Source organism: Strongylocentrotus purpuratus, unplaced genomic scaffold (assembly GCF_000002235.5).
Source record: "Strongylocentrotus purpuratus isolate Spur 01 unplaced genomic scaffold, Spur_5.0 spur5_scaffold_20, whole genome shotgun sequence".
NCBI classification, from domain to species: Eukaryota; Metazoa; Echinodermata; class Echinoidea; order Camarodonta; family Strongylocentrotidae; genus Strongylocentrotus; species Strongylocentrotus purpuratus.
In genome coordinates this window covers 28,925,189-28,939,811 of record NW_022145606.1, presented here as the reverse complement: position 1 = coordinate 28,939,811, position 14,623 = coordinate 28,925,189, and the positions used below count along the sequence as shown (strand labels likewise).

The following is a 14,623-nucleotide window of genomic DNA, read 5'->3' as shown; positions in this document are numbered from 1 at the left end:
ATAATAAAAACATAATAACAAATAGAAACAACTCAAAGAAATAAGTAAGTGGAGAATGAGGAAGTTCTTAGAAGAGCTGGAGTGCAAATGAAAATGATACGTGAGGTGTTGATTAGACAGTTGAAGTTCATGGGTCACATTACTCGTAAAGTAGGCGTAGAGAATCTTGCTTAGACAGGGAAAATTGTGGGAAGAAGGAGTAGGGGAATAAGAACTTCTGATACTTTGGATGGACAGTCTGCAGAAACTGTAGAAGATCTTACCAACTATGGATGTCATGTTGCTTTTCTCTCTTCCCAGGTGAGAGTTCTTATGATGAGATCAGTGACCAGCTGATGGCTAAGAAGAAGAAGATGCTGGATAAGTTTCAATACCTCCTCTACCAAGAGAGCATGGTAAGCACTTTAAAGTATACCCAGAAATAACCGTCTAGTGCCAGGAATACCTTAATAAAACCGACATTTGTCACCCATCCCCATACACAGATTGGTAAGCCTTGCTGCATGCGCAAGGATTTTTGCAGAATCTGAACTAAGTGTTCTATATTGCTTAATGTGGTTGTATAAATTTGTATTGTAGCATTTCAAGAATTTCAGCGTTTGAAGTTGTTTGCTTCTGTTCCTCACCTGGGTGGAGTGTGGCAAATGTAGATAAATGTCTTGCCAAAGGATATGAAAGGGATTCAAAATAGTTCTGTAGCCGAACCGAAAGGAAGTTCGCCGAACATGGCACTTCCGAACCAAACCGAACCGAGGGCAAAGGCCTGGTTCGGATGTTCGGCAGAAAAATGTAAACGTTACTTTTCGCAAGCTAATAAACTTGTCATTTTGTACCTAATTTTCATGTCATGACTGCTCATTTTATGTTGACTTTTTCCCCATTTTCCACCTTTGTGATTTATGCCTCTCCAGTGGTGGGTGCAACTTCACTGGTGCCATTTAAATCCCAAATCCTGACCTCTGCTACATCGCGATTGCAAGCCATAAACAAGATCACATGTGCGTGATCTAGGCGCTGATCAAAACAAGTTCAGTTCAAACCCATTCAACAACAAAAGAATTATTTTGATTGTAACAATATCAGACAAATTTTACAATATAAATAATGAAATAAATATATATTATAGTATGGTATCTATTTATTTAGGAAAAATAGGGATTTTATACTTTTCCTATTGAAAATAAACTTATAAAAAACAGTATTCGACGAGCCTGATTCGCTATTCAAGATGGCAGCTTTCATGACTCTAATATTAGACAACAACCGTCTCAGAAAATCTTTAAAAAATATCATTTATTGACAAATTGAAAACATGATTCTTTTAAAATTGAAAATAAAACATGATTCAAGACGGAAATACGAATGTAAGTAGTACTTTTCTTCACAAATAATTACGTTTAGAGCAGTTTTTTAATGTGAAATTTGTGCTGATCGGAAGCAGTGTTTTTCATCAGGAGTGGGCAGAAGTCCTCCGTGCTAGTCGGGCCCTGCTGGCCGGCCCGCCCAGTGCCAACCGCCGTGGCTATAACGCTGCTTGCTATTATATTACCGAACCCAGTTCGGGTGAAAAATTGCCGAACTCTGCTGAACCGAACACGAACATAGCGTCCGACTTACAGCACTAATTCAAAAGCCGTACCTTGTGGTTAACAGTCTGGAGACTTATCCAGCGTACTGCAACACCTCCGTTAAGACCTCATTAAATAAGAGAATCATGAAAAGTGGTCTTTACAGACAGGTTTGAGTGTATTGTTTTAACATTTTTTTTTTTACTTGTCTCTCTTGTAGATTGAGGAGCCTTCATCTGAGAATGTGATGCTGGGTCGTCTGTTTCTCCAAGATGAGACTGCTGCACTCCAAGAAGAACGCAAACGAGCAGAGGCCAACAAAGGTAAGTTGGCTTTCTCCTCTTCAATTTGAGAACCGGTTTTGTCACCAGGGGGGATGTTTCACAGAGACTGAGATCGACTTAAGTTAAATCTTGAACTATGACACTGGTTGCTCTTACCATTGGTTTCTCGAGGGACGTCACAAATCTACAGATTGTGCATTTTTTGATAGCTCGTTGCTGACATTGTAAACCTAAGTTTTATTCAAGACTTGGACTTGTACTACGGTAGGCAATTTTTGCCCTTAAAAAGTCTTAAACCAGATGTTAAATTAGAGGGGGGAAAATATAAGAAATTATGACTTTTTAGATTTAAAAAATTCCTTCAATAGTGAACTATCAAAAGGCGCACACCCCAGTACACCAGAATGATGTCATTCTCAGCAGTGGCTCCAAATAATGTCCCAAGAGGCTTCATCTGGGGAATTTTGGCGCGGTCACTTTGGTTACAAGTCCACATAATTGAAATGTTCATATTGTTATAATGTTTTCCTTTTCTCCTTGTCTGTCTCTGTGTACTAGTTGAATCATTAATACCAAAGACGGAATCCAGTCAGGACCAAGGGACCACTGATGCTCAGGTAAGGACCAGCTTTAGAAGGCCTTGGCAGGACCAAGCTACTTTATAGACCGTGGGCCGAGCGCGATTTTAGGGCTTAGTTTTCTTTTTTTGGACTGGCTTTGTGGTACATAGTTTTTGGTAACCAGAAATTAGGATAAAAATACACAAGTCCCAAATCAGCTTATTCCTGCGAATGAATCCTTGTCGTTCGTATAAAACATAAGTTTCATTGACAAGCTATTTAAGAGAAATGTGCGTGAACGAGACCGCCAACTCTCCGTTCGTACACGTGTATAAACTCACCGTGCGACGAGAGTGAAACAGCACATTCTCCGTCTCCGTCGTACGAAGAAATTATGTAATCCATTCGAATATTTCACAAAGCCAATCACATTTGCTGATGTGAATAATATGATTTTGCAAATATGAACTGCGAAAACTAATGAAAACCTCGTCAGGGTGAAAATATTTCGAAAATGAGGGGTCATAGCTACCATGAAACAGACGAGAAATAGCGCGTTGCCAATTTGATATTATTGTAAGGATCGTATGCAATTCTCTTGAATGTACACTGATCTGTGTAGAGATCAGTGGCTCCGTACTGACAAGACTCGAGTAAGTTTTGTGTAATTAAAACTTTTGATGAAAAAATTTCTTGTATTAGCGATGCAATGGTAGTTTAAGAATAGGCCTACAGAATTAGAGTTCCTAAATATTCATTGTAATTATAAAAAAAAGATATATGTCTTTTTTATTTCCAGTCCTGTAGTAGTTTTTACATGTTTTCAAATGTTTGAATTTTTTAGAAGTTTTAGATTTTTTTTTTTTTTTTTTTTTTTGGGGGGGGGGGGGGGCACGCTTAATAAGGTATACGGGATGTGGGTGACTTTTCTTTCCTGGAGGAAGAAATATGACAATGTTTATTCAAAATTACACTGCATTCACTGGCTTAAAAATTGATAACAGATACATGCTGAGGTATTATATGTGAAGTGTACAGAATGATAATGTATAATGTATATCATTTCATTCGAATGGATTACATAATTTCTTCGTACGACGGAGACGGAGAATGTGCTGTTTCACTCTCGTCGCACGGTGAGTTAATACACGTGTACGAACAGAGAGTTGGCGGTCTCGTTCACGCACATTTCTCTTAAATAACTTGTCAATTAAACGTTTTATTTAAAATGTTTTATACGAACGACAAGGACTCATTCCCAGGAATAAGCTGATTTAGGATTTGTGTATTTTTATCTTTTTATTAACATTATCTTAATCTTGTACCGGAATCTATGCAACGAACTGGAAGGAAAATCGCGCTCGGCCCACGGTCTATTAGTTTCGACATGACCGAACGCATCTATTAAGATTTCATGAAAACCAATCTGCACTAGTTTGGCCAGGAAGGATTAGTCCTCCCTGCCAGGTCGCTGACAGGTGGTTATCTCATCAAATCAGCTCTCAATTAACATGAGAAAAAGGGGATCATGGGGGACCAATGGGTACCTCTCAGGCATTTTTTACTATATAGAGGCCGCGAGTAGCTACGAGTAGTGTAGACCCGCTTAAATCTGATGCTTGTATCAATCATCTTTAGTTAGAAGTGGGGATGATAATCAGAACATGGGTAATTTATATGTCGGTGCAATTGACAAAATAAATTAATTTAAATTTGAAATAATAACTAATAGGAAACAAATTGATAATGTGCATGCTATATATGACTTGATGTGATGTTTCATGTTGATGACATTCCTGGGACCCGTTTTGCAAAGCCTTTTTATCAATGACATATGACAAAGATCAGTGGCAAATCTGCTGATAACCAATCAAAAGCAAGGATTTCAGTAGCTTATAACAACAACTGTCATTTGTTAATTTTTCAGGCTGCCCCTGTCGAGGCACCCCCTGAGCACTCCTTTGCTCAGCCTGCCAAGGTGGCCCCACCTAAAGCCGAGCCCCGCCACAAGACCAATCACGACAGAATACGAAAAGGTGCCGAGATGGACCACTCGGCCAGGAGATCCTCCGGCGCACAGGGAGGAGCGGTCCTGCAGAGACAGCGACAGGTCAGCAACGACGGGGACACATCATCCAGCACCGAAGGACAGTATCACTCCTCTATCGTGTCCAGGTACGGGAGCAGTGACGAGGACGACGGTTCAAAGGGAGCATCGTCTGGCGGCGGGATCAGGTTACGCTTGACCAAGAGCCTCCTGGTCGAGTCTCGGGTCAAGTCGCGCGATCGGTCATTCACCAGCGAGAGCGACGACTCAGTACTGTCATCCCCGACGAAGCCAAAGCGACGGAGAAGCCAACTTGAGGCGCTGCTTAGCTCCGATTCCTTGGACAGTAGTGATTTCTCGCCGGCGGTCGAACAAAGGACTAAAGGTGGCGATGTGTGGAAGGTCAGCGAGAAGAGTAAAGAGTTGTTTGCATTCCAAGACATTGGCGCGAGTGCTCGCGACGCGACGGCCTCGCGATCTCGGGGCGAGCGGGACCCCTCCGGAAACCAAGTTGATGCAATAATGGACGAGGATCTCGAAGACAAGGACGTTCTTCAGGAGCAGATGGACAGCGCCGTCAACAGTATTCTTTTTCTACAGAACCTCGGTGGTCCTGGTGATACCTTGCGCCATGCCAGCCTTGCCGATATCAGCTTCGATCAGGATGATGTTTTTGATAGCGCCGATGACTCGGCGGTTTTCAATTTAGAAGACTATGCCAATACCAGTTTCTTAGAAGAGAACAGTGCGGTCGCTGGGCTTGAGAGTGAGCTGACCAGTATGGACAGTGATGTAGAAGAAGCAGTTCGAAGCATTTTGTGATCAAAGGTCAAAGACGCAAGCAATAACGTTGCCAATTTAGAGCATTTTCAGTTCAGGAAGGATCATTGAAGCCGATGATTGGATTGTGCAGAGAGAGATGTCACTCTGCTAAGTCAGGCAGCACTTAAAAACTTTCAAGGATGTTACCTTAGTATAGGTATCCTGTACCAGAATTTGTGTGTGAATACATTGTAGTATTCAAAGTAGTCTACTCATGCCATAATGAACATGCAGATTATTGTATAGTATTGTCCACACTCACGTATATAGACACATGCAACGGAATTCTCTGAATATCAACAAGGTTGTTATTTAGATACCAAACTTTTTCCATTCCGTAGTTAAGTGCATTAAAGATTTGTCACAACTGCAAGGTTTCATCAATACCAATTTCACTGGCATACACGTACACACAAGTACATACATGTATAGCTTGCATTTAATTAATGATTATTTTTTTTCACCGGTCAACGTGGCATTTGTGAAAATGGTGCACAAATTTTATTTTTGTAAGAAGTCCTAAGATACCTATCAATGTTAAACCAAGCAACTTAGTATATGGCATACGTTTATGAAATAATCGAATTGCAATATTTTGTGTTCACTTAATGAAGTATGAAATTGAATATGTGCTTTGCTTATGTCATCATTGTTATTTATTTTATTTTCTTATTATTATTTACTATAAACATAATGTGCCAAAAACACAGTACAACTTTCCAATCCCTCAGATCCGTACTTTGTGAGTACGTTTTAAGGCTCATTAAGATAACGTTTTTTTTCTAATTATTTTTGTTATGATGGAAGAGTAAAATGCTTTACATTATCTTTATGTTATACTACAGAACTCAGTGATTAAGCGTAGGACATTTGCTGCGAGCAATTGCCATTTATTTACACGTTTTCCAAAAATGAATTTACGCTTTCATGTCTGAACGAACCTTTGTGTGAATGCATTCATAGTATATACATCTGCTATGTACTGGAAAGAAATGATCTTGCCAACCTGCCATACAGACAGTTAACGACTGAATTATTCACACTCGTTAATATTTTTTTCATAATTCAAGAATGAAAGGTTGACTGGTTGAATTACAGCCTATGTTGAATACTTTTAAATGTAAGCTTTATTATGTCACATTCTCAAGAAACAAACAATCGGGACAAATAAATTGTTCACCTACTTTGAAGTTGCTCTTGCGTGGGTATACAGAGGGCAGCACACGGACGTACGCACGGGAGCGTAATACCTATTGGCTCAGTGTCGTGTAGTGGTCGCCAAGTTGCCTACTTCACAAACAACTATATACCCACACATGAACATCTTTACAAATTCCAAAACTTGGTAGGGATATGAATAATTTAGTTGTTAGTTGTACATCTGGCCTGTTTGTGAATAAGAGTTTCAATTAATCTTCATCAATCACTGTTTCTATAGGATCCCAGCAATTACATGTAATTGTACATGGATGGTACAGTGCAGCTCCACCATTTGAAAAGTTATTGCTCTGTGAACAGGTTAAAACCTATGCAACAAATGTTTTAGATCAAGCATACTTTAATATGCACTTGGTTCAAAAATCTCCTTGAAAGATTTATTGCAAGGAAAAGTAGAAGCCAAGAGGCCAAGAGGGAAACCAAGAACGGAGCTGAGACGGGAACATTAAGGAATAGCACTGAGAGAGTGTTCTTGGATAGCAGAAATCATAAATGTTTCAATCAACCTCTCGGTCTTTATAGGCAGGTGGTCTTTCTATACAGGTTCCTTTAGTACAGGTTTCAATAAGAATCCAATTTCAAGGAAAACAGAATAATAATGATAAAAACAGTGCTTATAAAGCGCTTACCACCAAAGTCTCTAAGTGCTAAAGGTGGTCTCTGTAGACAGGTGGTCGCTAAAGCAGGTATGACTGTACCTTGATAGATCGATGGTTCCCAAATGAAATTGGGAGTCCAATATCAATATAGAATTGAAGAAAATAATGTTTTTATGTAAGTGCACATTCCATCAAATGTTTTAAAAATATGGAATTTAGAATCATGTGACAGTAAAAGATATAGAAAGAAATACAGCTCATTTTTATGATGTAAGAGAAGAAAATGTGAATTAATGCCTAATATTCTAATAAATTGTATGTGTTGTCATTAAAACATTGGTTCTTTTCAAAGTCAAAGATGTAAAGAATGTCCCAAAATAGTTACAAAGTCTTGATGTGTTGAAGCAACAGCAAGGGTAGTTCAGTATCAAAGCTTGATCAATATTCTCAGAAACTCTAGGAATTATGAGAATTAGTTGCATAATATTTGCTCATTTATTTTGATATACTGAAAGAAACACTTTTTTTTTTCTTCAATATTTTCAATATATCAAATTTGGCATTACCTCAGGTTGGATGTAGGGTTAATTTGATTTTGTGTTTCATGTTCCATGGGAATAATTGCAAACCAGCATAAATAGGAAGCAAGAAAAGCTCTTGAACACTAATGGTTTCTTAGATATCAAATAAACTGATGGTATCGGATAACATTAATTTATAGCATTTTGCCCATTTTATCAGCAAAAAGATATACTCTACGTGTCACAAAGGAAAAGAAAAAACAGCATAATAACAAAAAAGGAAGCTTGTCACATTAACAGAGTAACACTTAGCCATTTCTTTAGTGATATCCATTGCAAAATGATAGCATTAGCTTATCCATAATGAAATAATTTGGTCTTTGATATATTTCTATTACTTTATTCCCCCCAGCTTTGCTATTTGAATAATCTGCCTCATGGCAAATGCATGTAACCTGGTTGAGTCCATTTTATGTTTAGGGGTGGTTTGCCTTATATTTTTGAGAGGGGAAACAAGGTTACGATATCGCAGTACTGACAATGCTACCCAAGAATTGCCTTATATGTTGTCGGTTCGATGCCAAATTATGTTGTGGTCGAAGCAATGTCATGTTGCCTCCGTTGAGCGCAGAAAGGACGTTTTCTACGTTTTAAAAGATACAAGATAACACCCTTTTGGCGCTCAGCGGAGGTATTATTTTTCTTGGCAATATGCCATAGAGATTACCAAATATTGGTAAGAAAGTGTCTGCAAATTAACTAATTGTCTTGGTTGGATCATATAATTTTTTTCAAGAAAGTTTATTTTGATATGTGCATTGCACATAAGGAGTCTTCATCGTGTTTTGTGCTTGTCGTGGTTCGATATGTTGGTGCATGTACGTCTATGTTTTCAGTGTTTCATGGTATGTTTTGTTTTTGTTTTGTGTCTTTTTGTTTTTCTTTCATTGTGGAGAAGACAAAAGAGAGAAATAATAAAAATTTACAAAGATGTATAATTCTTTTCTGTTGATTTCATTATGTATATGTACAGTGATTACCTACTTGGAAACAGAAGAGCACTAGTTGTTATAAACATGTGAAGGTATTTGAGAATTTGTTTTGGGCCTAAGAGAGCAATATTTAAGAATCATGTTTTGCTGGAGAAGAGAGAGGAGGGATAAGGAGAGATGAAGATATATAAATATAAACATAAGGAGGGAACGAAGTAAAGAAAGATGAATAACGAGAGGGAGAGATATTTATGAATATATATAAAGATACAGAGGGAAAGAAGTAAAGAGAGATTTATAACGACAGGGAGAGAGAGTGGGGACATGGCATAATAGACACTGTCAGATATTAAACAAATTAAATAGAGACAGACTGGAAGAAATAGAGATTGAGATTATGCAGGAGAGAAAATAAACTAGACTTTAAGAGGGGGGGGGGGGTGGTGAAAAGATGTTAAAATGAAGGGATTTATTTTTAGAATGTACACAGACACAGAAGTGTAATTTAACATACTCATTGATATCCTTGATAATATCATTGACAAAAAATGTGATTATCTGTGTTTTTCAATTTCCTTTCGATTCTTTTTTGTTCTTTTTTGTTCTTTTGATTTGTTAATTGATTATTCTCTCTCTCTCTCTCTCTTCTACGGCATTCATGTTCCTTTTTTTTCTTTTTCACATTGTTTCAATTTTTTCTTTCTTTCTTTCTCTCCCCCTCTCAAACTCTATGCTTTTCTTATTGTGGATCCTCCCTCTCTCTTTCAGTATATCTGTCTGTTTCTCTCTGTCTCTGTCCATTCCTAGTCTGCAAGCACAAACCCTGGTCAGTCGTTAAAGTGAGTCTGCACTATAAGACTACCACAGGCCATGTACTGTAGCTGCTCCTTGATACAACCAGTAGGTAGCTGAGCTAGGCTTCTCTCAAGGCACAATGATTGATAAAGTGTCAAATTATGGTCTGTGCTTGCAGACTAGTCCCCCCCCCCCCCCCCCCCCTCTCTTTCTCTCTCTCAATCTCTTTAGTGTCTTTCTCTTCTGCGTGTTGTATTGTCTTGCAATCCCCCCTCTTTCACACCATACAAAACTTTATAAACAAAACAAATATCCAAAGATTTTTTTTTTTTCCTGAGAGCAAACTTTTTTTGAACTTTTTTTATTTCTCTCCAAACATTGTATTTTATACATCATTCATATATTAACATCTTCAAAAAAATGTCAAAAAAATTTACAGATCAAAACTTGAGAAAAACGGCAGAAAAAACAGAAAAAAAACAATACCACAATGGCCAGTGTAGGCCTACAGGGATAGTTGACCAAAAATAACATTAACCAGAACAGAAAATTGAAGATTAAGTAGCATAAAGACATTAATCTCTATGCAAAACTCAATACAGTCTTCCTGCTTGCAAGCAGAGTCATATTTTTAGGTACCCAAATGGAGCGCATGCAGGCATGTGCTAATACAATGCAAAAGTGAAAGGATAAATCTGTTTACTGTCATTGCTATTAAAAATACAGACAAAATTCTAACGCTTTTTAAGTTTATGCCACATAATTAAGTCCATACTGTGAAGCATGTACAGTGCACATAGACTAAAAACATCAATGGACTAAATTTCACCTATATTTTCCTTTTTTTTCTTCTTCCAACTAGATCGCGACAGATAATAGGGTTGAACAGCAAAGGGGTATGGTGAGCGGAAAAGAAAATTGCATAATTCTCCAAAGAACAAAGATGTATATAATTATACCCAACGAGAATTAAAGGCACAACCAATAGAAAAGAGTGTAAATGTGACCTTGTCTTAAGTAAAGGTCAAATTAAGTGACCTTGTCCCAAGTAGAAGGTCAAAGGACGTGACCTTGCGTGTCATTCAAACTTTGTAGCTGATACCAAATATGTGAACTAGACAAATCATACACCTCGCCCCCCCCCCCCCCCCCCCCCCCCTCTAATATCAGATTTATGTCAAGAATTACAATAATTAAGGTCAACGCTATGACTTTAAACATTCAATAAGTACACTAAGATCATGAAACTTAGACAAAATGATACGACTCGCGCCTTACTGGGTCTAATGACTCATTATTAAACAACTTTGTAAAAATAATTTACTCGATACTAAGATTGTCACCACAACATAAAATGTCATTTCAAAAAAGAAAAAACAATAAATAAATAAAATGAAATGATGATAAAAAGCTGAATGCACAGTAATGGAATGCGCAATTGCAACAAAAAATGAAAGAAAAAATGAATGGTATACCATAAGAAAGCACTAGCATGATATTGTGTATATACACAAAATTTATATTGCACAAAAACTCACACGCACACAGGTATTTTGGTTGTTTAAAAAAAAGAAAATTGTCACTCACAATAAAAGGTAATTTCCAACTCTGGTACAATATATACAAATCACATAATTTGGGGATATTATCTACACTTAAAAAGAGAAATGGATACAGCCTTTTTGTCAAAATCAGACCAACAATTTATAACAAATATCTGCTTTACAAAAATGACCCTGCTTTTCTCATATGGCAATTTATAGGTTTGACATTTCACAAATCGAATTTCACATTTTATTTTAACAGCAGAGGTAAATCAAATAAATCGTCCCCCCCCCCCCTTCCAAAAAAAAAATGCTAATCAAAATGTTTTAAAGGACAAGAATATGATAGGACATTGAAAGACAAAATCAAAATGAAAAGTTAACTATGTGTTGCTAAAGCTTTTCTGTTGGCAATTAGCAAAATAGATTAACCATTTCTATTGATTTATAAATAGCTAAAACTCATCAACATAAAATGGCAGATGTTACCATAGTGGTTGATCTTAATGTAAATGGCACATGCAAATTCACTACTTAACAAAAACAGAGCATTGAAGCTCCATTTGTTATGAATATTCAACAAAATGTTCATATAAATATTATGATTCAATTTGATTACTTAATAGGACATGGAATTGAGAAAATATGGTTTAAACAATCACTCCAAAATGAAAATGCCTGCTGCAATATGACTGGCGAAGCTGGATCTCCGTCTATTGGTTGCTTGGAACCAGATGGGGTCAACGCACTATCAATGTATGCATAGGCTTCTGGCTCCAAACAGCCGATATAATGGCTTTAACAGCTTTAGAGATCAAAGAGGCAAGAATTATGCTTATTCAGTATTTACTACATTTTTTTTTCTCTAAGAAAGGAAAGTTTTAAAATGGCCAATTTGAAAATGGTACCAAATCCATTTTCTTTTAAAGCACATTAAGCCAATTTATCAGCTGTTCTAGCTTTGGGTAACTTTGATGTTAATTGTGAAAATGTTTAGAATTATCTCAAATTCTCAAAGGTTAAAAGAAATGTATTTTCTAAGGGACAGGTCTGATGAAATTACACAAATAAAAATATTATGAATGTTTTAGAATGCAAGTCAGATTTGTGAGGTTTGGTCAAAATGATGGCTTTTAAAAAAAGGGTTCTTTGTCATGCTTTCAAACAACCATATAATGCAGCAACAAGGTCTGAAATAAAGACTAATTCTTTCACACTGGCAAATAGTATGAAATGGAAACAAAATAATGAAATTAAATAACTAGAGACACAAGTCATTGGCTAACTATTTCATCTACAAACTATTAAACTGCACTGCAAAATGTGTATGAACAAAAGATTGTGGAATGGTAAAAAAAAAGTCTACTCATACTACAGTGTACATGAAGAATACTTTTTCCATCAAATAATTGCCCCCGTGTCGAGATTTACAAAGTCTCTACTTTTGCACAGCACACAAAATGTAAGAACATAATAATACAGTGAATAAATAATATTTCAAAAATCATCCTTTTCTCACGAAGCAGATATACATATAATAGAGATTTCAATACTTATGGAATGTGAAAGAAATATGGTAATTAGAAATACTTCAAAATATCTTCTTGGTAATTTCTAACAAATTCTATAACAGATCTCCCAGCCTCTTTCCATACAGTGGTACACATACTGTCATAGAATGCTAAGCTCCCTTGCAAAGGGTTTTTAACACAAATATCAGTCAAAATTCAGAATAATGAAAAGTTTAGAATGATATTAGTAGAATCATCATCTATTTGGGAATGTGTGTTTCGACCAAAGTGGAAAAAATCATCATGAATAAACATTTTATGAAATATTTCAGCCTACAAATGCAAATATATATCCCTTCATAATAAAACATTTATTGCAAAGCATTCATAATAAAAATTATAATGAATATTTTTGTAAATATTTTATGAATTGCAACTAGTTTTTAAGCTAATTTAAGGAAATTGAGCAGAGTTTAAACAAAAGAATACTTTTAGTTCAAATAATGGACAGTTGGACATGGTGTGTGTGAAATAATTTAAACACAATTCACCATTGATAGCCAAAATGCATACCACTAACATACACTATAATCTCTTTATGCAAATAGATAATGAATATTCATAATCTATTTCTATTTCTAATCTGAATACATTTACATCTCATTATCTTCTTTTTTTTTCTCAACATGTAGAGGTAGACATGAAAAACTTAGAAAACATCCAAATTTTATTGCAGAAAATACATCTCCACTTTTGAAGAGCACACATTCTAAATTATCTCACTGTGCCTTTACAGTAGAGAGTACAAGTGAAATGTCGCCCTCTAACGACCAGAGAGCTTTAATCTCTACTTGTAGACCATAACCCCAGCAAAATGTTAACAACACTTTTCTGTTCATTCTGTTAAATAAATAATGTGTAAGCATTTTTGTTTTATAGCTTTTTTTCACCATTGTGCAAAACATATTGCAATTTGCATCCTACAATTTCAGCCCAATGTTTCAATTTCAGAACAACTTTCAGCCAGTAAAATGTTAAATTTGATTTCAATTTTGATGAGCAAGAATAAAAATGTGCTGTCAGGCGAAAGATGTGAAATAATTTTCTTCAAGAAATGCTGATATTCAGTATGCATGGGTGATATATTTGTCATTATGTCCAAGTAATAATGTATGCAGGCAAGCAAAGAAATACAGAGATAGCCCCGCCCATTTTGCACACTGCACTTATAGCCTCAAGACGGAAAAGAAACCCTTTTTGCACACAGCACACTATAGAAATAAATTAGTCCAACCCTGTAGAAAGTAGTTTGATAGATTCCAATGGAAATAAATAAATCATTCTCCAGCCTTTGAATGTCCATCCAGATGACCAAACGATGGTGCAACATCGTCGCTGGTAACAGCAGATCGCATCACCCCCTTGGAGGTTCGGCATTAGATGCTCCTTGAAGTGGTTTGCAGGAGATAGGAGTCGACCAGAGCAGCTTAATGTACCGGTATACAGGCCTATGATTTGCTGATGTAGACCTGGGGTTCTTTGAAGCTGATGCTGTTTTGGTTCAGGTCTACTGGCGAGGTCGATCCCGACTCAACTTAGGCTTGGAAAAGAGTAATAGCTCACACACATGCTCTTCGGACCAGCGCAGGCGATAATGATCTTTGGTAGAGAGGAACGCATGGATACCACAGCCCCGCCCATCTCTCTCAAGTGCCCCATCCACGTCATCATCACCGTGACTCCTACGCCTTGTACTCTGACTTTGGTGTTAGAGAGCCCTGGTTGGGATGTTGTCCGCCTCCTCCGGGTGCCCCGCCCACATTACCACCGACCCCGCCCATCTCGTCCTGCCATTTGTCTTGGCTCCGCCTCCTGGCGTTCATGAAGAAGTTACTGACGGTGCTGAGCTCAAGACCCAACTGCTGTGCAATGGTGATCTGCATCTCCTTCGAAGGACGCTTGTTCTCTTTGAAGATGGCATGGAGGGTTCGACGCTGGAGGTCGGTGAAGACCAGGCGCGGTTTCTTGATGTGGCTGTTCTGCGAGGGGCTCTTGGCATCGTCCTCCTTCTTCTTGCAGGCTGCATGGCAAAGATACAAAAGAGAGTGATACAAATCATTAGCATTCAATTAAAAAAAGGTAAAAACTAAATATTAGGTGAA

General features: G+C 37.2%; 2 protein-coding genes across 2 annotated transcripts in view; one reads left to right on the top strand and one right to left on the bottom strand.

The window, feature by feature from the left end:
• The window catches only part of LOC591100, a 33,112-nt gene extending 24,665 nt beyond the window's left edge, over positions 1–8,447 (top strand). Inside the window, exons 13-16 of the mRNA XM_030993137.1 lie at positions 301–395; positions 1,789–1,891; positions 2,411–2,469; positions 4,340–8,447. Coding sequence (XP_030848997.1) covers positions 301–395; positions 1,789–1,891; positions 2,411–2,469; positions 4,340–5,281 — 1,199 coding nt within the window. The 3' untranslated portion in view covers positions 5,282–8,447. The remainder of the gene's footprint in view (positions 1–300; positions 396–1,788; positions 1,892–2,410; positions 2,470–4,339) is intronic.
• A 3,661-nt stretch (positions 8,448–12,108) lies between these two features.
• Positions 12,109–14,541, bottom strand: hnf6 (ONECUT transcription factor HNF6 beta; the record flags this gene model as incomplete). The annotated part of the gene is given in 1 exon segment (NM_214659.2): positions 12,109–14,541. A coding segment is annotated over 1 exon segment (338 nt), but the record flags the coding sequence as incomplete, so codon positions are not given.
• Positions 14,542–14,623: the final 82 nt, after the last annotated feature.